Here is a 25231-nt window from a genome sequence, read left to right on the forward strand (position 1 = left end):
TCAGACTCCTGTCTCAAGTCCTCTCTGGTGCCCAGCGCTGGCCCCACACACAGGACTTTGCTTGCTCCTTCTATGACCACAGAGCATAGTGCTTATTTTATAAATGGCAAGGTTGGGGTGCACGTGTGTCCCTAGGGGCATCTGGGTGGGGAGGCCTGTAGCTCTTCTCCACAAGGGGAGCCCTGTGGAGGGGAGCAGAGGCCCCGGGGTCTGGGGGGGGGGGTGTTGTGAAGTGAGTGCAAATATGGCTGGATCTGCACTCAGCATCCTGAGCTCTCCAGCATGTTGTCTTCCCACCTCGGACTGGACTCCAGGCCCCGTGGAACCAGCGATGGCGCCGCAAAGAGTTGTTGACTGGCAGAACCTGCTAGAAGGTTCCACTCTGGGTCTGTCAAGAAGCCAGGCTTGGGGCTGCCATGGTAGCCTCTATAGCCGGTGAAAACAAAACAAGACAAACACCTGCCGGGCTTCCCTGGAGGGGTGTGTGTGTGTGTGTTCCCATGTGAGTGTAAGGAGGAGGCTCTGCTCCAGGCCGTGTAATGATCAGAGAGAGCCAGGTTCTCTAGAGACCAGGCAGTGTGGCCTTCGCGGCATGGCTGACTGCTCATGTGAGGTTCAGTTGGACAGCTCTGACCCGCCTCTGCCTCACTAGCTTCTTGTGGACATTTGTCTTGCTCCACATGACCACAGAACGAATCTTACACTCTTTCTTCTGGCATTTTCTACAGCTCTTCATCCAAGTCACATCCTGGTCCTGGCCTTCTGAACACCTCTGCCACGTGTTCCTCTCCAGGGAATACTGTAAGGTCTTTGCTGAAGACCAGCCAGAGGTCCCCCATGCCCCGGCACTGTCAGGCCAGGCCAGGCTGGCCCCATGGGTAGCTGGAATGCAGCTGCCTCCAGGGGAGGGGGGACCTTGGGAAGGGGGCTGGGTATCTAGAGACGCTGTCATATGAAGCCGCTTGTCCATCCTCTACTGAGAGGCTTAGAGGGGACCCCTGGGCCCCGCCCAAGCCCTGGAAGCCCAGCCAAGAGATGCTGGAGGCACCAGCTAGCGTTAAACAGGAGACATTTCACACTCAGGCCTGAGCGCAAGACCCGGGTGCTGAGGCTGGAGGGAAGGCCCAGTTCCAGGCCCAGTTCCAGCTTGGTCACTTTTGGCCATCTTTGGCCTTTCTTGGCTGATAGAAGAATCGCCCTACTGTCTGCTTGTATCTTTGTGTGACTTTGTGTGTGTGTGTGTGTTTGTTCACGGGGCCATGTCCAAATTTCCCTTGTCCCTGAGCACAGGCCTCCTGACTCAGGGCCACCCTGGGCCCTCACCTCACCTCTGTGGTTGGGATCACGTCCTGAGCAGGAGGTGACAGGGGCTCCATAGGGGGCAGGGCAGGACAATGGGAAGAGCTGGCAGAGCGCACTGTGCTCAGGCCAGGCTACTGAGACAGCCCTCCCCCTCCCCGCCCCACCCCGTCCACGGGCAGTCCCACCCATGGCAATGGTGACTTGTCTTCCCTCAGCATGAGGCCGAAGCACACAATGCAGCTTAAATATGTATCTTCCACTCTGTTCCCCCTCCCCAAAGGCTGTCATTGTCACCTACTGGCCTGCAGCGGTCTCTAGTGCACACTTGTCAAGGAGAATCTGCATGTTCATTTGCCACTGAGGTTCTAGGACCGGAGACGCTGCAGCCTGTGGGATCTTTCTACAGACAAATCGGGGTCTGATCCCTGGGTCTTTGATGCCAACTCTGTATCTGTTCTTTAGCTAATTATTTATTTATCTTGTGCTGGAACTGAGCACTGAACTGGCTTGGCTTTTTATGCTCAAAGCTGGTGATCTACCCACCATTTGAACCACACCTCCATTTCTGGCTTTGTGGTGGTTAATTAGAGATAGTTGTCTCACGGACTTTCCTGGGCTGGCTTTGAACCATGATCCTCAGACCTCAGCCTCCTGAGTAGCTAGGATGACGGGCGTGAGCCAGTAGGGTTTGGCTCTTTAACTCCTGAGTTATCAGTCACAGATGTTCTCTGCACACGTGGGGTCAGAGACCCATAGTTAGGACAGGTGGATCAGCTCCAAGACCCTGTCAAAGGGCAGAGGCCTCATTCCAGTTGATCTCTCAGTGGCTCACCTTTCCGATTCTGCCTGCTGGCTGACCCTGGTGTTTTCCTCCCCGCCTGCCTCCTCCTTCTCTTAGAGAAAGGCCTGTCCTTGCTAAGCTACCAGCTCTGCAACTACCACGTGACGCGAAGGGTACAGAAGGTGGAGGCGGTGCAGACGTCCCGCGTGATCTACACGTCCTGCGGCGGCTGGATCCCCTGGAGGCAGTGCCCCAAGACTGTGTACCAGACCCAGTTCCTGGCCACGGAGGTCCCCGAGTCCAAGAACGTGACCGATTGCTGTGAGGGCCAAGAACAGCTCGGCCTCTACTGCGTCCTGCGTGAGTCCAGGATCACAGGGTGGGACAGGGCAGCTCCTGGGGGAGCAGTTGTTGGGACAGCCCCTGTTCAAGCAGCCTGAATGTGCCAGATCTTTCTAGAACACAGGTGTTCAGCCTCCATCTGTCAGGCTTCTTGTTGGCCCACCCCGAGGTTTCCAATTTCCCAGGGTCAGTGTGAAGTTCTAGAATTTTCTTTCTTAACACATTCTGGGTGACGCTGAAGTGTGGGCCAGGGCCCTGGCTTCAGGCCCCCTGGTTCTCATCCGGGCCTGCACGTGGAGAGTCTCTGCGTGCCTGTAGCCGGGGCACCGGGGTTCCACCCTGAGACCGTGGGGAGCAGAGCTTGGGCTTGGGGGACACTAAAAAGTTCTTGTGAGTCTAATTTAAAGCAAGGCAAGTGGGCTAGCTTTCTACACAGTGACATTTGCCTGTTCTTCCTTTTTCCTCTAAATTGTCACCCCTCTATCTCTCTCCCTCTTCGCCCTTCCACCCATTTCCGAAGGCCAGCTCCGCAGGTTCATGGTTCTGCTTGTATCACATCTCCATCACCTTCCTTACTCCTGCCAGTCTCCCACGGAGCCTGTTTTGGCCTCATGTCATTTTTTAAAAGGTGTATGTTAATTGTACCCAGGGGTTTCGCCATTGGTATGTTTGGCACTTCACATGTGCCTGCATAAAAGTTGAGTCAGATTAACTCCCTTTATTGCTCTGTCTTTCTATTCTCCAACTCCCACTTTCAAAAGCTGCCTTGAGATTCCTTATGCCCTCTTCACACCCATATGCCATGGATTCTGGTGTTACTCGCTCTTTGCCATCCTCTCTCTCTCTTTTCCTGTCCCCTGACAGTGCTAAGTGGCTAGCATGTTCTCTCTGTATTTGTAAGTGTATATATACATGTATGTAACCTACCTATCCATCCATCAGAAACCTGCTATCTATCTGTCTGTCTGTCTGTCTATCTACCTATTTTAGGTCTAGATTCCATAGATGAGCAAAAGAACCCCATGTAATATTTGGTTTTTTGAGCTAAGCTTATCTCACTCCACATGTCAATCTCCAGTTCATCCATTTTCCTGCAAATTTCTTTATGGCTGGAAAAAATCACCATTCTCCTTTAAGAATTTTAAAATTGTTGTTATGAAGGTGATGTGCGGAGGTGACCAGGGACGTAATAATGAGTACATCATCCCTCCCCTCGCTCTCTCCCACCCACAAGTTGTACAGTTCATCGTCCACATAGTGTCCGGTGAGGACCACCGCTGCATGTGTTCACCCTTTGTCCCTCCACTTCCGTGCCCCCCTCTCCCTCCCAAAGGCTGCAGTGCCCCCATACTTGTTTCAGCTCCAGTTCTGCTCTGAATTCTGAACCTGCCATCTCTGTCCACAAGTCCCTGTCTCCTACCTGCAGTTTGCAGCTGCTTCCGTGTAGGATGTAGGGGTGGGGGGCGGTTACTAAGGTGACCTCGGGGGCTGTCCCGGTCACAGGAGGCACACTCAGAGCGGCCTGGGGTCGGGGCAGGGCTCAGAGCTTAGGCCTCAGCACTCAGGCTCAGGCTCAGGGTTCAAACTCATCCTCAGAGATTTGGGCTCAGACTCAGGACTCAGGGATCAGGCTCAGGCTCAGAACTCAGAGCTCAGGTTCATGGATCAGGTCTCCACTCAGGCTCTAGGACTTAGAGTTCAGAGCTTAGGCTCAAGGCACAGGGCTATGACTCAGGCTTTGGCCCAAACTCAGGGCTCAGATTTCAGACTTAGGCTCAGGGCTCAGCACTCAGCACTCAGTACTCAGTGCTCAGTCTCAGGGATCCACCCTGAGACTCAGGTCTCATGGCTTAAGGCTCAGGCTCAAGCTCTGGCTCAAACTCAGGGCTCATGGCTAAGTAGTCAGTCTTAGGGCTCACGGCTCAGGCTCATGTCTCAGGGCTCAGTTTCAGCACTGAGGCTCAGGCTTATATGCTCAAATGTCAGGCTCAGGCTCCACGTTCAGGGCTCAGCACTCAGCCCCAGGTATCCTCACTCTGGCTCAGGCTCAGGGCTTAGGATTCAGGCTCAGGCTCAGGACCCAGGTCTCAAGCTCAGAACCCAGAATCATGACTAATGTTCAAGGCTCAAGCTCATGGCATAGGCTCAGGGGCTGGCTCAGGGCTCAGAGTTAAGCTTAGCACTCAAGGCTCAGACTTCAAGACTCAGGGCTCAGGATTTAGAGTCAGGATTCAGAGCTTAAGTTCAGGGATCAGGGCTTTTAGAGCTTTGGCTACTGAACTTTGGAGGAAACTATCATGATGGTTACCTCTGGAGGTGTGTGTGTGCGTGTGTGTATGTGTGTGTGTGTGTGTGTGTGCGTGTGTGTGTGTGTGTGTGTGTGTGTGTGTGTGTGTGTGTGTGTGTGTGTGTATGCGTATTTTTGAGTATGGGGGGGTGTGTGCGCCGTGTATGGTGCTTTCTCATTCTGAGTCAGTACCAGATCACAAGCTCTGACAGTCAAAGGTCTTACCTCACATCCGTGTGGGAGGAAGTTGGAGGGTTTGGACTATGTGTCAGCCAGGCCCCTGAAGATGTAAGCACAGCTCTGAATGCCCCATCCCATGGCCCGGACCAGAGCATGGCAGGCTAGAACTTCCTATAGTCAGCTCCCCCTCCACCAGGAAGCCACAGCCCGCGGGGCCTCAGGTCATCACCAAGCTGCAGATGGCATCTTGTTTGGCTCACTGAACCCTCCCGAGAGTTCCTTCCCCCAGGTGCCCAATGTGGTGCTTCCCAGGATGGTGTGGCTGACACTTTACCCTGCTCAGTTCTGAGGGCCAGGCACAGAGAACTGGCTGGGCAGTGCCAGTCAGTGCCATCAAACAGCTGTTGACCTGATAAACAGGAGGGCAAAGGACCCCACCATCACCTGTACAAACAGGCGAGTCAACTGGCCAGTTGGTGGCTGCTCTGTGTTCCGCTGTGTGCCCTTCAGGGCACCGCCTGGGACTTCCTGGGTTAAAGGTATCCCCTCCCATCCTGGCATCTGTCCCTTTCAGCAGGGACAGGAGCACCCCAGCTCTTCCCATGGGACACCGCCTGGGAGAGGCCAGAGAGTTGGCTGCCCGTGCTGCTAGGGAGGCAGGCGCGCAGCGGGGATAATTTGGGGACACCGTTGAACTCTGGGGTCCTCCCTCGGGAAGGTCCCTGCTAGAGTCAGGACTTGGTATGTCATGAGCTGCAGGGGCCATTGCGACTTCTACCCTTTTTTCTGGTGGTGGTGAGTGAGCACCAGCTCCTCCCAGCTTTGTGTTCACGGAAAGCTCACGGTGGCTAGGAAGTGCTGGGGGGTTGGGGGGGGGTGGACAGCATTTACACCGAGGACATGAGCACAGCACAGCCACCTGGCTGCCCGAAGCTGGAAGGAATCAGCTCAAACGAGGCTGAGTGGGCAGACCTCGAAGGGCAGGGCTGGAGGGGGACAGCGAAAAGATGGCCTCCTCCTCTGCGGCTGTGCAGCTCCGGGATGCCCGAATGTGGCTGACAGTCGGCTGGTGTTACAGACTCGGTGTCTTGGCCTGAGCAGCAGCAAAACGCCAGACGTTTCCCTTCTTTCTTCTACCACTCAGCAGGCAGTCATCCTGAGAGGGAAAGAGAGTCATGAATACACGTGGCAGGTCTCCCGTGGACCTGCCTCGTCCGACTCTGTGAGCTGGGCCTTGGAATGCAAGGATGAGTCATGCCTTCACTTATTTAAAATGTAAAATAATGACCCGGACAAGCCACACGGACGATTTGTAGGCACCAGGAACCACAGAGGAACACTACCATATAAAGCCTGCCACCTAAGAATAACCATGCTTAGCATTTTCAAGCTCTTATCCAGGACAGATGTCACACAAGAGGATGGTTGTCCCTGCCTGGACATTTTTAGCTATCTGCCAGAGCATCTGATATGTCAGTGGTGATTGCTCCATGGTCTGACTTGATGGCCGCAGAGCCTGCAGCCTGTGGGCTGTGTGTGCAGTGCTGCATGCATGTCTGTCGACTGCATGCAACAGACATGTGTCCAGACCCTGCTAGTCTGAGCTGGACTCTGCTGGACTCTGGGGAGTGAGGCTGTTCCAGGCGCTGGGCCCACTCCACCCTTGTGCTGTCCCAGGAGGTCCACTAGCCACCACGAGCCCTGCGAGGCTCCACATCCAGTCTGTGCTCTGAGCTTAGGCACCCTGGACTTCTGGTGATGGGGTGGAGGGAGTGGTGTGTGTGTATGTGTGCACATGTGTGTGTGTGTGTGTGCAGGTGGTAGAGGGGTGTGTGTGTGGGCATGCATGTATGTGTGTGGGTGGTAGAGGGATGTGTGAAGGGCAGTTGGTTGCACAGCCATATCCACAGCAGGGAAGGTGACTTGTGAAACTCTAGAACCGTTAGCTTTTCCCAGGACCCAGGCAGCTCAAGCGCTCAGGACAGCCTGAAGGTCACAGGAGAGAGAGGCACAGAGCTGGTTAGAGTGTCTGAGGGTCTACGAGGGCCAGCAGTGTCCCTCTGTCAGTGGACTGCTCTGAGCCTCCTGGGCCCCTCTGCACACAGGAAGGGCCTCCCTGTGCCCAGCGCCTCCGTCCCCCACTCCACTCCACACCAGGCCCACGGGCTCCATTGCTTCTCTAGCATCAGGGCTGAAGTCCACAGGGCTTCTCCAGGCCTCTGTGGCCCAGGCACAGTGGCCTCCACGGGGCATTCTACACTGACTCACCCCAGCTTGCCTCGTTCCCCTGAGAGTCTGACCCCTCTGACCTTCCACGTTTGTCCACAACTAGAAGCCAGTTCCTAAAGGCAGAACTAGGACCACAGCTGGGAGGCTGCTCCAAGTATCCTGCCTGGCTCATACCTCATGTATGTGTGAGTGAGCTGTCAGGACGAAGCAGCATGGAGGAGCCCTGTACCTGGACTCCTGGGGCAGGGGAGACTGCAGTGACACCGCCGTAGCAGAAAGGGTCGGAAGCAAGGGCGGGTAGGGCAAATGCAGTGGATGCTTGCGCAGCTCATGCAGACGCCTTCTTCAGCCTCCTTCACTGTCTCTTTCCCCAGCCCTGAATAGGTCCAGGGAGTTTGCATCCAGACCTGGGAGCTGCCCGGCCTCAGAGCCAGAGCTGCCCACCCCACGGCGGTGCAGCTGGGACACAGACTGCCCTGGACTCCAGAAATGCTGCCCCTGGCCAGCGGGCCACCGCTGCACAGCCCCTGTGCCCCGAGGTAGGGCTGCATGGAGGAGGGTCTCTGGGAGCCTGGGCCTGGGGGGAGGGGCAGCACCCCCAGTCACCGGGGAGCCTGCAGCGGGGTGCAGAACAGGGTTTGTTCTTCTCAGATCTGGCCCCAAGATCCTTTGGAGACTAAGGCTCATTCAGGGCCTGGAGCGGGAAATGCTCTTGGCAGGCAGACCGACCCTTGAAGGTCTACAGGAGCTCTAGGAGCTGCAAGTGGGCTTGTCTGAGCTGTCTCCTGAGGGATGTGTAGCTGACTGCCCCCAAGACATGCCAGAGCCTAGTTGGGTGCCCGTGGCTCACGCCTGTAATCCCAGCTATTCAGGAGGCTGAGATCTAAGGATCACAGTTCAAAGCCAGCCCAGCAGGAAAGTCCATGAGACTTTTTATCTCCAATGAGTCACCAGAAAACCGGAGGTGGCGCTGTGGCTTAAGTGGTAGAGTGCTCGCCTTGATCTGAAGAGCTGAGGGATAGCGCCCAGGCCCAGAGTTCAAGCCCCATGACTGACAGACAAAAAAAAAGGGTATCTCAGAGCCTGACTACTTTCTTTCAGAGCCCCATGGGTGGGTGCTAGACACCTGCCATGGATGTCTGTTGGGCTGCAAAGCTCTGTCTGATCAGATGCTTTTCTGGAAGCAGAGATGAAGCAGTATTCAGGGCTAGGGAAATACATAAAGCCAACATTCATATACATATCACATTCAATACAGCATCATACTCTCATGGAGTTATATAGTCATAAAGTTATCAACAGCATCAAGTATTTTAATATTGCAATACCAAGTATTAACTATAGTGTTAATATAGTACATGTGATATAAACAATATTCTATTATGCAACATAAACAATTACATATTAAACTAGTTGATACTAATAGTATAAATAAATAATGGTATAGTACATAATAGGTTTTTAAAAACTTTGGTGTGTGTATGTGCCACTATAGAGCTTAACTCAAGGCATTCTTGGTTCACTTTTTCTCTCAAGGCTGACATTCTACCACATGAGCCATACCTCCACTTCCACTTTTGCTGGCTAATTGGAGATTAGAGAATTCCAGGGACTTTCCTGCTTGGGCTAGTTTCGAACCACCATCTTTAGATCTCAGCCTCCCAAGTAGCTAGGATTACAGGCGTGAGCCACCAGTGCCTGCCTGGCTTAACAGTTTTATGTCTCAATGTAACATTGCACCCTAATGAGGGTTGAAGGTGCACCTGTACCTTAAGTGCATCTCTCTGGGGGATGGCCTCTGCACTGGCTCTGAGGCCTTTGGCCGGTCTCTGTGGGCATCAGGAAGGAGAGAAGGAAGAAGACTGCAGGAAGCTACCCAGGGCCTGTGTTTCATGGGCGGAGGTGCTCGCAGATGTGAAGCCTCCTGCCTTCCCAGCCTGCTGTCCTGTGCTCCCGGAGGCCCTGTTCTGTCCCGACGGTAACTGACCAGCATCCATCCTCCAGGTGCCAGTGCTGCTGCCAAGAGGAGCCTGGTGAGCTGGTACAACATCACAGTGCTGGTGAAAATGGACTTCGAGGACCTGCAGCAAGTGGACCCTGGGTTCCGGAACCACACACGCCTCCTCTACTCCTTAGTGAGATGTAGCCTGTGGTCTCCGGACAGGTTGTGAGGGGCCGAGGGTGGGGACAGGAAGTGGAGGCATTCACGAGTCATCCCTAAATGACCAGACCGGAGCCACGCTTGAATTACTCATTGCAAGATCAGTCTGCAACACGTAGTCAGACGCACAGGACTCTAGCACGTCTCCGACGACGTGCATGAGGCATGACGACGATGGCATGAGGCAGGTGACCCTGGATCATCTTGGATGATCTGTTGCTTAGACAAGAGGGAGGAGCAGGGGGCCGGCTCTGCCAGCCGCTTCTCATCCCCAATCCCTGAGGTCCTGCTTCCCACTTTAGGGAGCCTGCACCGTGGGTGGCACAGCACCAGGACTGCAGCCCAGATCTCTGCCTCTGTCCACTCCCAGAGCATGTAGGAAGCCCAGGCCGGGAGCATGCCCCAGCTGCGACAACCCATTGCATTTCTAGACACTGCCTCTGTCCCCTGGGAGCAAAGCCACCTTGGTGGAGGCCCCAGGCTCTTGGACAGGTCACAGCCATTTAAACTGAACATCTTCAAACACCAAAATCCCCTCAGTCTTTAAAGAGGGAGAGAGAGACAGAGACAGAGATAGAGACAGACAGAGAGACACAGAGAAAACACACAGAGAGACACAGAGAGAGACACAGAGAGAGGGAGGGTACATCGTTTCTTTCTCTGGCCTCAGATCCCTGTGCGTCTACAGGGGGCGCCCTTCCACCATCTGATGCCCTGACTCTGCCCTCACAGGTCACCAGTGCCTTGCAGCCGCTGAACCCTGCTGTCCACTATTTGCACTCGGCTGGCGGGGACACGTTCACCACGGTGTCGTGGCTGCTGCTGGGCCTGCCCCGGCTGTTGCCTGTGGCCAATGTTTCTGCCATGTTGGACGACATGGTGAAGCGGGTCTATGAAGTGATCAACATCCAGGTGCAAGGTTGGTGCGGGTCGAGGACCGGAGGCCAGGTGGACACGGGCTGGGCCCAGCTGCATGCGCATGGTGCTTCTGTGTGTTCAAACTGTCAGGACTGGGAGAGAGCCATCCTGTCTTGAGCTCAAGCACCAAGGTTGAGGGCTTGTTTTACTCCATCTTGTTCTTTCCTTTCACACGCTTCCATCCTCCTCGCAGACTTCTCCTGCTATAACGCTGTCACTGCCCTGGGAACCCCAGAGCACACAGGCATAATGCCCCACAGCCCAGTCCTCCGGGCTCCTAAGTTTCCCTCTTGCTTCCTTCCACGCTTGTGAAGACATCTTTGCACCTGTGAGGCTGGTCCTGCACGATCGTGCACAGGTGAACTTGAGCGTGCTAAAGTGCACGAATATGGCCTTCCTTGTTTCTGGAAGAAATAAGTGGTTTGGTATTTTGGATCTATGTCAGGATTTGGCACGTTTTAGTTTTGAAAGGTGCAACATAGTCAATCTTTGACTGTGTGGGCCACACGGTCTTTGTGTCAGCTGCTTGGCGCTGCAGTGGTAGCACGGGGCAGCCGCGGTGGCATGAGAACAAATGTCTGGGGCCTATGAAGCCAGAGGCAGCAGCGCCTGCCATCAGGGACAGAGCTTTGTCCATGCTGCTGCTGCAGGTCCTGTGTGGTAATGCCCAGACCTGGAGCTCAGGAAATGCTCCAGGGACTGCACCCCCCCTGCAGCCCCCACATGATGCTCTCCAAAACAAAGCTGGGTCGTGCAAGTGCCGACACATGGGGCATCGGTCACTGGGGCACCCTGGGAGGTGCTAAGCAGGGTTGTTACTAGAGGTGGCCTGATTGGTGATTCCGGGAGGCCTAAAGACCTGATTGGGTGATTCAGGGAGGCCTAAAGACCTGATTGGGTGATTTAGGGAGGCCTAAAGACCTGATTGGATGCTGTCATTGCATGGCAATTCTACTATTGGGTGTCTCACTAAATCTCACCCATAGGCAGTGGGAAAGCTGTAATTGAAGAACTATCCATCCTGGCTAAGAGAAGGGGGCTGATACTTGGTGGATGACACACGGGCTTGTTCTTGTGAGGTCTGGCTTTGCCCTGCCCCATCTTGGGCACAGAGAGGCCTTGTCCAAGGCCAGAGCATCTAGGAGATGGTCTCTGTGGGACTGGAGGATAGCAGGCGGTTGCTGCTCCGGCTCCTCCCTTATCATTCATTGACTTATGTTCAGGCCCGTCATTTCCTGATCACTCCCATCCGGGCCAGCCCCAGTGCCCCAGGCCCCGCCCTGAACGTGGCCGGCCCGCTGTGCGTGCAGCCCCGTGGTTGATGGATTCCTGCTGCTCTCTCCCCAGATGTGAATGAATGTTTGTACAATGAACTCCACACCTGCTCTGAAGCCGAGCTGTGTCAAAACATGGAGGGCTCCCACCTGTGTGTCCGTGCTCAGGAGTCGTCAACCTTGTCTCCGCAGAGGCCGAACCACACGGACAGCGGTAATGCTGCAGCTCCCTACATGCTCCAGGATGATGGGGGGGGGGGTGTTTGTGTGAGGTGAAGACTTTTCAGGCTGCCTAGCCCATGGACCATTCCTTCATTTTCCCCACATGACTATCTTTTCACTGTAACTATTACAGAGCATGTCTGAGAGACCGTGAACAACACAGCCATACCATTATCTCTCCCGTAACCAAAGCAAGGACTCCTTAATGTGATCAAGGGTCCAATCTGTTCAAGTGTCAAATGTCTCATCATTGGCATAATGCTTAACGTTATTTGCTGTTGCTGCTTTGGCACTGGGGCTTAAACTCTAAGCCTCATGATTACTAGGTAGGCTCTCTACAATTTGAAACACATCACCAGCCCTCTTCTCATTCTTTTAGTTATTTTTCCAATAGGGTCTCTTACTTTTGGACCAGGGCCATCCTCAGATGTGGACCCTCTTACCTAGACCTCCGCATAAGTAAGGATTACCAACACACTCCACCAAGCCTGGCTTGTTGGTCGAGATAGGATGTCATTAACTTTTTCCCCTAGCCCAGACTCAAGTCATAGTTCTTACCATCTTTACCTCTGGAGTAGCTGGGATTACAGGAGTGAGCCACCACACTCAGGCTCTGAAGTTCTTTGAAATTTAAATTTGAACTAGGACCACCAGTTAGCTATGACAGTGCTCCGATTATTTCCTTTGCATTCTGGAGCTCTCTCTCTCTCTCTCTCTCTCTCTCTCTGTCTCGCTCTGTCTGTCTGTCTCTCTCTCTCTCTCTCTCTTTCACCCTTTGTAACTTGCTGGGAGCCTCGCCCACTGGCTGGGTGAGCTCCTGGGTGAGGTCTGGATTTCCTGTGGTGGGTCATCACTTCTGGAGTGCAGAGCCTTTCTTTTGTTGTGCCTGGTGAAGTGGGTGGAGACTTATGGAAAGTTTTCAGATGCGTAAAAACATGGACAGCAGAGCGAGCACACTCGTGTTCGACACACAGGGTCCTCTGTGCGGGGGTCACCAGCTCCCCTCCATGGATTTGCACTTTGCTTCTCCCTGGGGACTTGGGGATTCATTCCTGGGACTCTCAGCCCCATTCTCTTCAGGGTCAGCTCCCAGCATCCCCAGGAGCCACGCTGCCATGCTCCTGTGGTCCCAATGGTGCCAGGTGGCAATGCCTTTAGCCACCACCCTTCCTCATCACCTTCTCCCTTTCTAATCCCTCATGTCCAGGTTGGGATTGGTCCACACTGGGATTGGTCCAGGCTGGGATTGGACCAGGCTGGGATTGGTCCAAGCTGGGATTGGTCCACACTGGTATTGGACCAGGCTGAGATTGGTTCAGGCTGAGATTGGACCAGGCTGGGATTAGACCAGACTGGGATTGGAACAGACTGGGATTGGTCCACGCTGGGACTGGACCAGGCTGGGATTGGTCTAGGCTGGGATTGGTCCAGGCTGGGATTGGACCAGGCTGGGATTGGGGCTGGGATTGGTCCACACTGGGATTGGACATCTGGGATTGGACCAGGCTGGGATTGTCTACTCTGGGATTGGCACAGGCTGGGACTGGTCCACTCTGGGATTGGTTCAGGCTGAGATTGGACCAGGCTGGGATTAGACCAGGCTGGGATTGGTCCACGCTGGGATTGGGCCAGGCTGGGATTGAAATCCATCTCTCAGGTGCACTCTGGGGCTGGGTGGGGAGCAGATCAGAGATTTAGGGCCAAGACAGCACCTTCCCTGTCTTCCTCCACACTAACAAAAGGATACCCACTGAGTGCCTGGCCCTAATCTTCACTTTTCCTGAAGGCCTTAGTCCTGTCTCTCAGCCGAGTTGTGGGGAGATGATGGAGGTACCCTGGGCTGGACAACATGGGCACTGTTAAATCCCTGCTGGCTGCCTTAGCCATGTGGTGACCTCGAGACTGAGTCCTAGGTTAGGGCACAGAGATGCAGCAGAGTTGCTGGGCTGGAGTTGCAGGGCTGGGTGCCATTCTCTGCAGGAGGCCCACTCTGGCCCATTTGAGGTCTGCTGCTATGTCATGTAGCAGCCGTTTGACCTCTGTTCCTCTTGGTCTGAGGCAGGTGGAAGGGACAGAGGCACAGCAGGGCATCACGGGTCTGGGAGCAGGCCGGGGTGCTGGGCAGGTGCATGAACTAGCCCCACCAGAGACCTCCACAGGCAGCCACGGAGCAGTGTACCTGGGTGTAAGCTGCCAGGGGCTTGGAAGACTCACCAAGCTGACGGTTTCCCTGACAACCAGCAATCAGTGTGTGCGACCCCCTCCCCCACGGGTTGCTGTATTATGTGGGAACAGGACTGATGGATCCGTGTCTCCTCTCCAGTACAGGCTGGGTGGCAGACCCGGCTTCCTACGTTTAGCCAGGGAGCCGTCCCCTGATTTGTCACGGAAGGACGTGGAGGTAGCAGTGAAGGACATCCAGTCCCCTGGCCAGTTTGGCCCAGGAAGCCGCCGCCGCGTGCTTCCCTGGCTCTCCCTTAGTCCAGGCTGCGTTTTGCCTGGTTCAGGTCCAGCTGTAGATATAATTTGGATCCTGTTGTTTTTCCTCTGGCCTTTGTGCCTGTCACACGAGGCTTCCGAGAAGCACCCAGGTCCTCCTAAGGACGATTCTCGGTGGCTCGAATACAAACGTCTTCCACAGCGATGATGTAAGGCCCTCAGTGAGTTCCTCCATGCAGCTGTGTAGGTGGCTTCCAACATCCTGCTAGGAAAACGAGAGTTTTTGCTTTGTGCCACACTTCTGGAGATGCACACCAGGACCGTGGACAGACAGCAGAGACGCACATCAGGATGTGGACAGACGGCCAACACAGGCAGGGGCACCATGCAGCCCCAATGCGCTTCTAATGGCTTGGCCCAGAAGGCAGTTTCCAGATCTGAAATGCAAAGCAAATTCCAATTGCATTTTTGCTAAGGGAACTTGCATGTGTTTTAAATTTAGAAACTAATATAAATGAGCAATCTGTTGGACGACTTAGAGGTACAAGTCCTTGGAAAATACTGCACAGATTTCAGATCTTTTTCTTGAGAAATTAGTCACCCAATTAATGACACACAGGGTGGCTAGATTCTTGCACAATTCCATATCCCTAAAAAATACTATTCCAGGAAGGTGGCCAGCGTTTAGAAAGACTGGATCTCTCCCTCATGATCTCCATTTACAGCCGGAACCCACCAGCTTTTCTGTTCACAAGGGGAAGTTTCTTGACCTTATGGAGTGGTAGGGCCATGGTGCCAGCTGGGGTGACAGGTGCATACTACCATACCCCGCTGTGGGTCAACTAACACAGGAACTGTGGACCTGGTATCTTTTTTCTTTTCTTTTCTTTTTTTTTTTGTATGCCAATCCTGAGGCTTGAACTCCGGGCCTGGGCCCTGTCCCTAAGCTATTTGGCTCAAGGCTAGTGCTTGACCACTTGGTCCACCTCCTGCTTTTGAAAGTAGTGTATTAGAGATAAGAATTGAATGGACTTTTCCTGCCAGTCTGGCTTCGAACCACAATTCTTAGATCTCAGCCTCCCTGGTAGCCAGGGTTACAGGCGTGGGTCACCAAGGCTTTTGATTGATAGACTGGGGCCACTGAATGCAGAGTTGAAGATCAGAAAACAAGCTACCTGAAGGCTAGATGCTGTAATTGATTAGCCATGTCTGCCTGGACATAGGCACGGGCAGAGGAGCTCAGGTGTCTGTTTGTGCTCTCTAGCTGTAGCTGGGAGAAGCAAGAGGACCTAGTTCTGGGGAGGATAGCTATTCATTACCTAATGAACAGCCAGCTACCCCATTTCCTGGTATCCCCATGTCATGTCTCACATTGCTTTCCAGCAAGCTAATTAGAGCAATTAGCCCGGGTCCCCGGTCTCCCACTGAGCATAAGCATGGAGAACTTACTCATCTCCCAAAGCCTCCCTGGATTATTTGAGGCCTTGAATGCTCAACACTCTGAGCCCTAGTGTGCAGCATCCCTGGGCTCTTAAGGTGTCAGCCTGCCCTTGATCTCTGGACTTCCAGGAGCCTGCAGACAAGGGTGCATTTCACCCTTTTGAGAGCCCTGTGCTCCGTTGGTGTTGGTCCCCAGGGATGCAGGAAGTCCCCGTGCATGCCTGTGTGGAGTCTGGTGGGCCTGGCATGTGTGGCATCTGACCGTGGCTGTATCTTGCAGGGTCTGTGGTGAACTCCACAGGAAGTGGGCTGTCGACAGTAGCAGGGGTCACTGTCTCAGCTCTAGACAGTGGAACAGCGGTGCCCAGCCCAGAGAGCCTCACCTTGTCACCCAGCCCCTGGACCCCGCAGGGCACCCCAGCAACAAGCCAGGCCCAGACGCCAGGGCCCCCATCCAGGAGAGGTGCTGGTGACCCGGGAAGTCATGACAGGAACAGCACAGGACCGGGTGCGGAAGAAGAGGCACCCAGCATGGCTCCAAGCTGGGAGACAGGCCCTGGGAGCACCAGAGGGGGGCTCAGCACTACTGCCGCCGAGGCTCCAGCGCCACCCCGTGGCTCCCCCCACGGGACCAAGCCCAGCACCCCGGAGGCCCCAGGACAGCTCCCGGGAAACACCACCACGGAGCCGCCCTCCCCTCCCACTACCAAGGATGCCTCAGGCCATGTTGTATGGCACACCGGCCTCCCTCCTCGGGAGACTCCCATGAGCGCCGCAACCCTGCAGACCAAGGAGCCTGAGCCTGCCCCGGGCCCGAGCCTGCCCTCGGCCCCCACCCCCGGGCCCCTGCAGCACCCTGCCTGTGGTGAGTCATGCCGGGAATGTCGCCCTTGTCCCCCGCTGAGAGCCACTGGGAACCCCAGCCTGCGCAGAGCGGTGACTCAGAGGCTGCGGCTCTCGTCACGGAGGGGCTCGGGGGCAGCTGCAGAGCTGTGTGGTCCTTGGTGGCTTCAGACATAGCCCTCACGGCCTGCCCGCTCCTCCCGCTTCCTGGGGACCCCTGTGTGTCGCAGCTGTAGCGCGAGCCTGATGGGGAAGGAGCCTAGGGGGCGTGCGTGTGCCATGGGGCATCCGAGCAACCCTATGGAGATTGGGGACCCCAGCCGTCCTGCAGTACAATGTCCCCCTCCCGCTCCAGCGCTCTTCACCACAGGCTGCTCCGTACTCCAGTTCTCTGCTCCCAGCTGTCTAATTCCACCTGTCCTGCACCTCAGCTGTCTGTACCCCGAGTTGCTTTGCCACCCCAGCTGTCTACCGCCCTGCCCAGCCCCCCTTCTCGGCAGCTCCCTGCCCTCCAGCTGTCTGCACCCCGTGACCACGCCGCTCCCCAGGGACCCACACTGGGTCCAGAGGCTCAGCCAGCCCAAGCCCTGGGGACACCCCAGGGGACGAGTCACTGCTATGTCCAGGAACTGTCTGGGACTCCGGCTGTCACCCAGAGGCCTCTCTGGTGCCTCCCTGTGGGCCTGCAGCACTGGGTTTCAAAGATGGGCCTGCTGGGGTATGCTTCCGTGGCTTTTCTTGTGACACTGGACAGTCTGGGGTCCAACCGTCCAGGCACAGAGGCCAGGACTGTCCCACAAGGAGCCAGAACCTCCGTGTCGGAGTGGCTCTCAAGTCAGCAGTGCCACGGAGGTGGCTTCCTGGGATCAAGGATGAGTTTACATCACGGGCGACACAAACACAATGGGGAAGTGTTTCTTGTCATCCAAGCAATGGAGTCCTGGGGTACTGTCCCAGGAAGCCAGAGTGGAGGTCCTGATGCGGCCACCGTCACGGTGGCACCCCGTCTTTCCCCAGCTGGTGTTCCCACAGCCTCTCCTGCCCCACGTGGGGTATTTGATTTGAGGAAGTGGCAGGGTTCTCTTCCTTTTGCCCAGAGCAGCTGCACTGATGTTGATTTCAGCCTTTGGCTCCATTCCCCAGGTCCCGGCTCCATCAGAAGGGTCACGGTTTCCAACGTGAGCAGCACTGGCTTCTACCTGCAGTGGGCAGCGGATCCAGCCCCGCTCCCCACCTTCCACCTCAGCCTGGTCCCTGCTCGGGGCCCCGCGGTGAGTGTGGACACGCAGAACACCAGTGTGGCGCTGTCGGGGCTGGAGCCTGGGGTCCTGCACCTGGTCCAGATCACAGCCAAGGCCTGTGGGAAGGAAGGCGCCAGAACAGACCTGAAAGTGAGGACAGGTGAGAAGCTTCTGGAACATGCTCTCTCTTGTTCTTCAAGGAAGGAAGAACGAGAAGGAACAGGGGACCTGTGGCTCACTGACTTTCCACTATCCTCTTGGTGTGGAAACTTTTGCACCCAACCAGCAGGACTTGTGGTTCCGGGGATAGAGTGGGGCTGCCGCTGGCTGAGCAGGGCTGGAGCACCGCTCACCTGAGTCCCGGGTACACAGCACAAAAAAGTCAGATAAGCTGCATCGTCTCCCTCTGACCTTCCTTGCTCTCAGGAAGTAGAGCGAGGCGTTGGATGCCTGCGGGCGGTCTAACTGCAGAGGTGGGGCCAGGCCTTCCGGGGTGGTGGTTGAACTGAGGGAGGACTGAAGCCTGGTAAAGACAGTCCTCATCAATACGCACACAGAGTTAGATTTTACAAAGAAAAAGAAAAAAAGACAAACCTTTCCTTGGCAGGTGTTGGTGGCTCTTGCCTGTAATCCTAGCTACTCAAGGGGCTGAGATCTGAGGATAGAGATCTGAAGCCAGCGCAGGGAAGAAAAGTTCATCAGACGCTTTATTTCCAAGTAACCAGCACAAAACTGGAAATAGAGCTGTGACCCAAGTGATCGAGAGCCCGCCCTGAGTGAAAAAGCTCAAGGACAGCACCCAGACCCTGAGTTCAGGTGCCAGTACTGGCACAAAAACAAACGAGCCAGCCAACGAATCCCTTCTGACTGCCCTGTCTCTGCCACCTGTGTATCCAGCGCTAGTCCTCGCTTCTTGGGGAGGGGTCCAAATGCTGGTAATGCTGGGGGACACAGTCCTATGGGGGATGCTTACACGGGCCCACCAGAGATGGCAAGAACAGCTTAGAACTCCTGTGTATAGAGTGAACTTCAAAGAACTAGCTGGCAGTGACCTGGAGAATTAGAGAACAAGATAGCATGCGATGATGCTAACTGTGTGAGCTCACCACCGTCCGGCGAAGAGGGAGACGGGTGAGGCAGGATGGTCTGGCGGGTGGCCTCCGCGTCCCAGCCAAAGCAGGGCTTCCCTGGCGCGAAGGGTGCGCTGCGCGGGGCACCGTCCTGTGCCCAGGCGCGGGCCCACGGCCGCTCTCACTTCTGCACCCCTCTGCCTCCGATGGTTCCCCTGCCACCCTGCCCAGCTCTCAGACGCGATGATAGCAGCGATGCCCCTAGGACAGGGAGTTTGGGGTTTCTGCAGGAAGCAGTAGCAGGGGGCTGTGGGGTTTATGTAAGGCTCTGTGAGAAGCTCTTGAGAGATGAACGCGAAATCCCTAAGAGGCAAACACTGCCTCTCTCCTTCACTGGCCAGAGGCTTCTGGCACAAGGCAGGGCTGTCTCTCTCTCTCTCTCTCTCTCTCTCTCTCTCTCTCTCTCTCTCTCTCTCTCGGGTACACGTGCAAACACACACACACACACACACACACACACACACACACACACACACACACACACACACACACACACACACTCAGGGAGGACTGAATGAGGACGGAGCCGGTTGCTTGGGTGGTTCCTGAGCTGTGTTCTCATCCCATGAAGTCCTAGAAGCCCTGCAGAAGACAACATGCAGAGGAAATGGCCTTGCACACTCAGAGGCAGGGCTGTGGGGGCTGATGAACACGCCCTTGTGTCCTGTCCTGGCGCAGGCTCAGAGCAGAGGTCTGGCAGCGTCCTGGGCTGTCAGGCGCAGCTCGCTCACCTGTGGCTCTCGGCCAATTATTTTATACATGTCCCTTCTCCTTCAAAGCTGTCTGGCTTGTGAGTCTCTCGCCTGAACACCTGTGCCCAGGGAATGCCCCCGGAGCGGGGACAGGAAAAGAACACAGTGCGGAGATGGTTCTGGAGCCCCCAGAAGCGTCTCCTGCTGTGTTCAGTCCTGTCACACGTCCTCTGGATCCTGGTGCACGTGTCTATGGACAGCAGTCCTCGATCCCTCTTTCTAGAGGGCAGGTCAGCCTCCTCCTGCCGCTCTGTCTCCAGCATGGAGGTACGGTCGGTCATCAGGTGGAAAGGTAGCCCGTGTGGGTGGGGGCCTGACACATGGCGTGTTCTCCACCCTGCAGCGGCCCAGAAACTCCGTGGCAAAGTCCGGATAGCAAACGTCAGGTACTCTGAGGCCCTCGGCAACACCAGCAGCCAGGAGCACCGGGACTTCCTGGGGCGCTTCCTCAGCACGGTGAGTGGGCCCTCGCTCCTCGGCTCCTGTGTGGATGCAGAGGCCGGAGGGAAGTTGGAATCCTTGATGCATCTGACCAAGAATTAGACTTGCAGGTCCCATGGCCACCCTGTGGCGGCCGAGACTGAGGTCCAACAGGACAGGAGCAGCACAGATACACCTGAGATGGGAGGCTCACCTTTCCCCTGCGAGCCAACACGTCACAGAGAGAGCCAGCCGGGGGGGACATCCAGAACACACAAAACACTTAGAGAATTAACCACCCAAAGGACACACGGTGCATCAACAAGTAGGCCAATGAACCAAACTGCTCCGCTCAAAAGTAGAAATACAAATCCTTAGCTGTAAAGAAGTATAAATCAAAACAACATTGAAATTCCATCTCGCTGCAATCAGAATGGTTGTCATTAAAAAAAGAAATGACAGATGGCCAGCAAGCGTGCAGAGGGAGGAAGCCCCCCCCCCCGCCCACACTGTGGTGGAAATGTAAATTAGCGTAGCCACTATGGAAGTCAGTAGGGAGGCTCATCAAGAACCTGAAAATAGAGCTATCATAGGACCCTGCCGCGCTTCTTCCAGGCATATATCCAAAGGAATGTAAGCCAACACACAGCAAAGATCCTGCTACATATAACAGTGTTCTTCACAACAGCCAAACCAGGGAATCAGCTTAGGTGTCCATCTGCTTAATGTGCACACAGTGAAATTTCGTTCTGTCACAGGGAATGACACGTGCTGGTAGTGAGGTCCCGTGTCTTTGTGGGCATTCTGACGCTCATGGGCTGGAATGGAATAATGTAGCATAGGATGTATCCGAAGGGCGGGATGAAAGCAAGTCTTCTCAGAGGCCAAGGCTGCCTGAGCTGACAGGGATGCGGGAGAGGCTCACAGCGGAAGCAGCCCGGGGCCAGGCACAGAGGGGGATGGAAGGGAAATGTTCTGCACTGCAGGAGCAAAGGATGGTTCTAGAAAAAACAAAGGGGAAAGGTGGTCTTCCTCCCCATGATACCCTCCATAGCGCAGAGCGGAGAGAGGTAGGCAGGCTCTGATTCCTTTGTGAACCCGTTGTTCTAGGCCTGGTGAGATGGGGTCCCGCTCAACCCACAAACATCTCTGCAACTGTCTGCTGGGGACATGAATAGAGACACGGGTTACACCCAGGGACAGGGTGTCCAGGGACAGGAAGTGGAGGACAGGGATACGGGGACAGGCCGCTTCCTTGGCAGGGTATGGTGACAGGAGGTCCGGGGACAGGAGATGGGGGACAGGCCCCTGGCCAGCACTGCAGATGCTGCCAGGCCTCCATGGAACACTCCTGGGCTTGGCAGACGGACGCAGGCTCTTGGGTGCTCCGTGGCTCTTAGGTGCGGGAGCCCTTGCCAGCCATGTTGCGCCAGCACATGGATGCCGGTGGGATTCGACTGAACGTCACCAGCATCACCAATGGCAGCGTGGTGGTGGACTTCACCCTGCTCGTAATCGCAGACGTGGACATCCGGGAGGTGTCCGCTGCGTTCCTCAGCGCCCTTCACAACGCGTCTCGGCTGGAGGTGGTGAGAGGCGACACCTTCATACAGGGTATGTGGAGGCCGGGCCTGAGGGCCACCTCCCCCAGCTGCAGAAGCAGCAGCAGCAAGGGCCCAGCCGCTGTGGTTCTGGAAGGTGTCCCAGGGCCTCGCGCAGGGGTTGTCCCCGGGATCACTGGAGAGGTGGCACCGATGGAGCCCTCCGCTCTGTCCTTTGGCTACTGTGGTTGCTGTTAGGGTTTAGGGGATAGAGACCCCCTCAGGTGGACGCCCCCCATCCGCCCCTCCCTGGTCACTCCGTGTACCCTGGGCAGCTGACTTGCCCAGGCATGCTTCCCAGAGCCTGACAAGCAGTAGAAGAGAAGGCTGGGAGAAAAAGGCCGTTAGATTCATTTGTCATCTCATGCTTTAAAATAAATGGCAAATGGCTTATCATTACACATATAAAAATGGGGATTTTATAATGAGGGGTTAGTGTTTTCTTTTGGGGGGAAGGGATGAGAAGGATTTCCCAAGGAAAGTCAGATTTCTAGAAAAAAAAAAGCTGAAATACTTACCTACATAGAAATAGAAGTCTTTTGTGTCGAGCAAAATTAAAGCACCATTACAAACAAAAACAGAAAGTTTATTTTCTCTGCTTTGATGAGGAATTGCTACCCTAACTAAATATGTAAAAGGGACCACACAAAAAGATGACATGTACGGAGAACCACAAAGCTTGCTGGGATGGGGGCGGGGAGGGCGGGAGATAGAATTTGCTCACTTTCCCTGGAAATTGGCTTAGCAGGCCATGTCAACACTTTCCAAAGGATCTGTCCATTTTGGGTCTGAGAAAGTAGACCTGTTTGGAGCACAGTTTATGCGAAGGTATTCACCCTCAGTGCTGCTTTAAGAGCCAAGCGTCAGAAATGGCTACTGTTGAGTTGTAGGCCCTGCCCATGAGGGAACACAAGGCTCTGTCTTCTACGCATCGCACAGATTTCGACGAGTGTGCAAGCATGGAGCACGACTGTGTGCCGGGGACGGCCTGCCACAACACCCTCGGGTCTTTCGCCTGCAGCTGTGCGGGAGGAGCCTCTAACTTCCACGTGGAATTTTCTGGAAGACCCTGTGAAGGTAGGAACAGTCTCATAATCCTTTTCTATCATACTGGCCCATAATCTGATCTCTTACAGACTTTTGTCGAAATGAAATCAGCATATCTTTGTCCTGGATAAGTTTCCTGTATGTGTATACGTGAACACATACACACGGGTAAATGCACAGGTAGGGGGTGTGCACGTGTGCTGGAGTATGCCTGCGATGCTTTCATGTGTGTGTGCGCGTCGGTACTGTGTGCTTCTGGCTTGGTGTCCACGGCCCTCCCTCGTCTCCCACATACATTGGAGTGAGAGATGGTGGATTGCACCGGGGGTCGCTGTGTGGGGCCGTGCGGGGGAAGCAGGAGGCACCAGGATCAAGTTGTGTCAGGGTGAGCGTGGTCACAGACGGCTTCCTGGACGAGGTGTTTGGGGACTGGCCGTCAGGGTTAGCGAGGGCAGCACCTGGTAGGGTGGTTGGGGGTGAGGACTAGAATGAGAACGAGCTCCTGTGGGGGGGTTGGGTCCCCGCAGGCAGTCTGCCTGGGAGATTTGGGCAAGATGGAGGAGACCCGGAGACATAAGATGGTGGAGGAGGGGAGGTGTGGGGGGGCGCACCCCGAGGTGAAGGGAGGTGAGCCCCAGGGCTGGGGGGGCTGAGCTGGGCCTGGGAGCTGCATCCGGGTGACCTGAGGGGCCTCTGAGGACAATCTGAAGCCTCAGTGGAGGCCCCTGGACTTGTAGAGGCCGAGATGGGGCCAGTGTTGGGGCAGGCGGGAAGCCAGGGCAGGTGTGAGACCCCAGGAGTGCTGAGAGGCCTTCTCAGGGCCCCAGCTTAGAGACTGGTCCTGAGGACTGGTGATTGGCCCACCCACATGCCTGGCACAGCCCAGCCGGTGTGAACCCACGGCAGCTGGCAGCATGTGTGTAATAGGGCTCAAGTGAGCAGTCCGTGGCTGTCCCCAGCATGGAGGGCCTCTCCAGCTGGGGCCTCTCCAGTGGCTGCCCTGACCCACCCCGAGCCCCACCCCAGCCCCACCCCGAGCCCCGCCTCAGCCCCGCCCCAGCCCCGCCCCGAGCCCCACCCCAGCCACGCCCCAGCCCCACCCCAGCCCCACCCCAGCCCCACCCCAGCCCCACCCCCGAGCCCCACCCCAGCCCCACCCCGAGCCCCGCCTCAGCCCCGCCCCAGCCCCGCCCCAGCCCCGCCTCAGCCCCGCCCTGAGCCCCGCCCCAGCCCCGCCTCAGCCCCGCCCAGAGCCCCGCCCCAGCCCCACACCAGCCCCGCCCCAGCCCCGCCCTGAGCCCCGCCCCAGCCCCACCCCAGCCCCACCCCGAGCCCCGCCCCAGCCCCGCCTCAGCCCCGCCCCGAGCCCCGCCCCGAGCCCCGCCCCGAGCCCCGCCCCGAGCCCCGCCCCAGCCCCACCCCAGCCCCACCCCGAGCCCCACCCTGAGCCCCGCCCCAGCCCCGCCCCGAGCCCCGCCCTGAGCCCCGCCCCAGCCCCGCCCCAGCCCCGCCCCAGCCCCGCCCCAGCCCCACCCCGAGCCCCGCCCCGAGCCCCGCCCCGAGCCCCGCCCCGAGCCCCGCCCCGAGCCCCGCCCCGAGCCCCGCCTCAGCCCCGCCTCAGCCCCGCCTTGAGCCCCGCCCTGAGCCCCGCCCCAGCCCCGCCCCAGCCCCACCCCAGCCCCGCCCCAGCCCCACCCCGAGCCCCGCCTCAGCCCCGCCCAGAGCCCCGCCCTGATCCCCACCCCGAGCCTCGCCCCAGGCCCACCCCAGCCCCGCCCTGAGCCCCGCCCTGATCCCCACCCCAGCCCCGCCCCAGCCCCGCCCCTGCCCCACCCCAGCCCCACCCCAGCCCCATCCCGAGCCCCGCCCCGAGCCCCGCCCCAGCCCCGCCTCGAGCCCCGCCCCAGCCCCGCCCCGAGCCCCGCCCCAGCCCAGCCCCAGGCCCCGCCCCAGCCCCGCCCCGCCCCAGCCCCAGCCCCGCCCCGCCCCAGCCCCGCCCCAGCCCCGCCCTAGCCCCACCCCACCCCCATCCCGAGCCCCACCCCAGCCCCGCCCCAGCCCCGCCCCAGCCCCGCCCCAGCCCCGCCCCAGCCCCGCCCCAGCCCCACCCCAGCCCCGCCCCAGCCCCACCCCAGCCCCACCCCAGCCCCACCCCAGCCCCGCCCCAGCCCCGCCCCAGCCCCGCCCCAGCCCCGCCCGTGTCTTTGTCTCTCCGCCTCCTGCAGGTGCCTCTCCGGGCAATGCAAGCCAGGTCCCCGGTCCGGAGCAGCCTCTCCCCCCAGCGGGTACCAGGGCGGGGGCTGTGCCGGGCGCCAGCTCCGCGGCCCAGGGCCGGCCCCCGCGGCTGACGCTGACGGAGGCGGTGGACGTGAGCTGCGAGGTGGAGAAGGTGGCCCTGGCCGTGCAGAGGCGCTTCCTGCAGCAGGAGTCCATCCCCGCGGCCTCCCTGTACCTGGGGCAGCCCTCCTGCAACGCCAGCAGCAGCAACGGCTCCCACGTGTTCCTGGTGGCCGGCTGGGGCGAATGTGGGACGCTGGTGCAGAGTGTAAGGCCGGGGGCTGGAGGCGGGGGCGGGGCGGGGTGGGCGCAGCTGTGAGCCATCGGGAGGGACCCCAGGGTGGG

The 25231-nt window shown here is 57.2% G+C and overlaps 1 protein-coding gene across 2 annotated transcripts in view; it reads left to right on the forward strand.

Annotated features, from left to right (window-relative positions):
- The window catches only part of Umodl1 (uromodulin like 1), a 59750-nt gene that overhangs the window by 26080 nt on the left and 8439 nt on the right, over positions 1–25231 (forward strand). For both annotated transcript variants that reach the window (XM_070030751.1, XM_070030752.1), the window contains 11 exons: positions 2201–2443; positions 7496–7660; positions 9126–9256; positions 10015–10201; positions 11548–11688; positions 15856–16440; positions 17562–17819; positions 19885–19997; positions 21362–21575; positions 22502–22639; positions 24835–25154. In XM_070030751.1, the coding sequence (XP_069886852.1) occupies positions 2201–2443; positions 7496–7660; positions 9126–9256; positions 10015–10201; positions 11548–11688; positions 15856–16440; positions 17562–17819; positions 19885–19997; positions 21362–21575; positions 22502–22639; positions 24835–25154 (2495 nt within the window). The remainder of the gene's footprint in view (positions 1–2200; positions 2444–7495; positions 7661–9125; positions 9257–10014; positions 10202–11547; positions 11689–15855; positions 16441–17561; positions 17820–19884; positions 19998–21361; positions 21576–22501; positions 22640–24834; positions 25155–25231) is intronic.

The sequence above is a fragment of the Dipodomys merriami genome, unplaced genomic scaffold, assembly GCF_024711535.1.
Source record: "Dipodomys merriami isolate MVZ:Mamm:240054 unplaced genomic scaffold, mDipMer1.0.p SCAF_2, whole genome shotgun sequence".
In the NCBI taxonomy this organism is placed as follows: Eukaryota; Metazoa; Chordata; class Mammalia; order Rodentia; family Heteromyidae; genus Dipodomys; species Dipodomys merriami.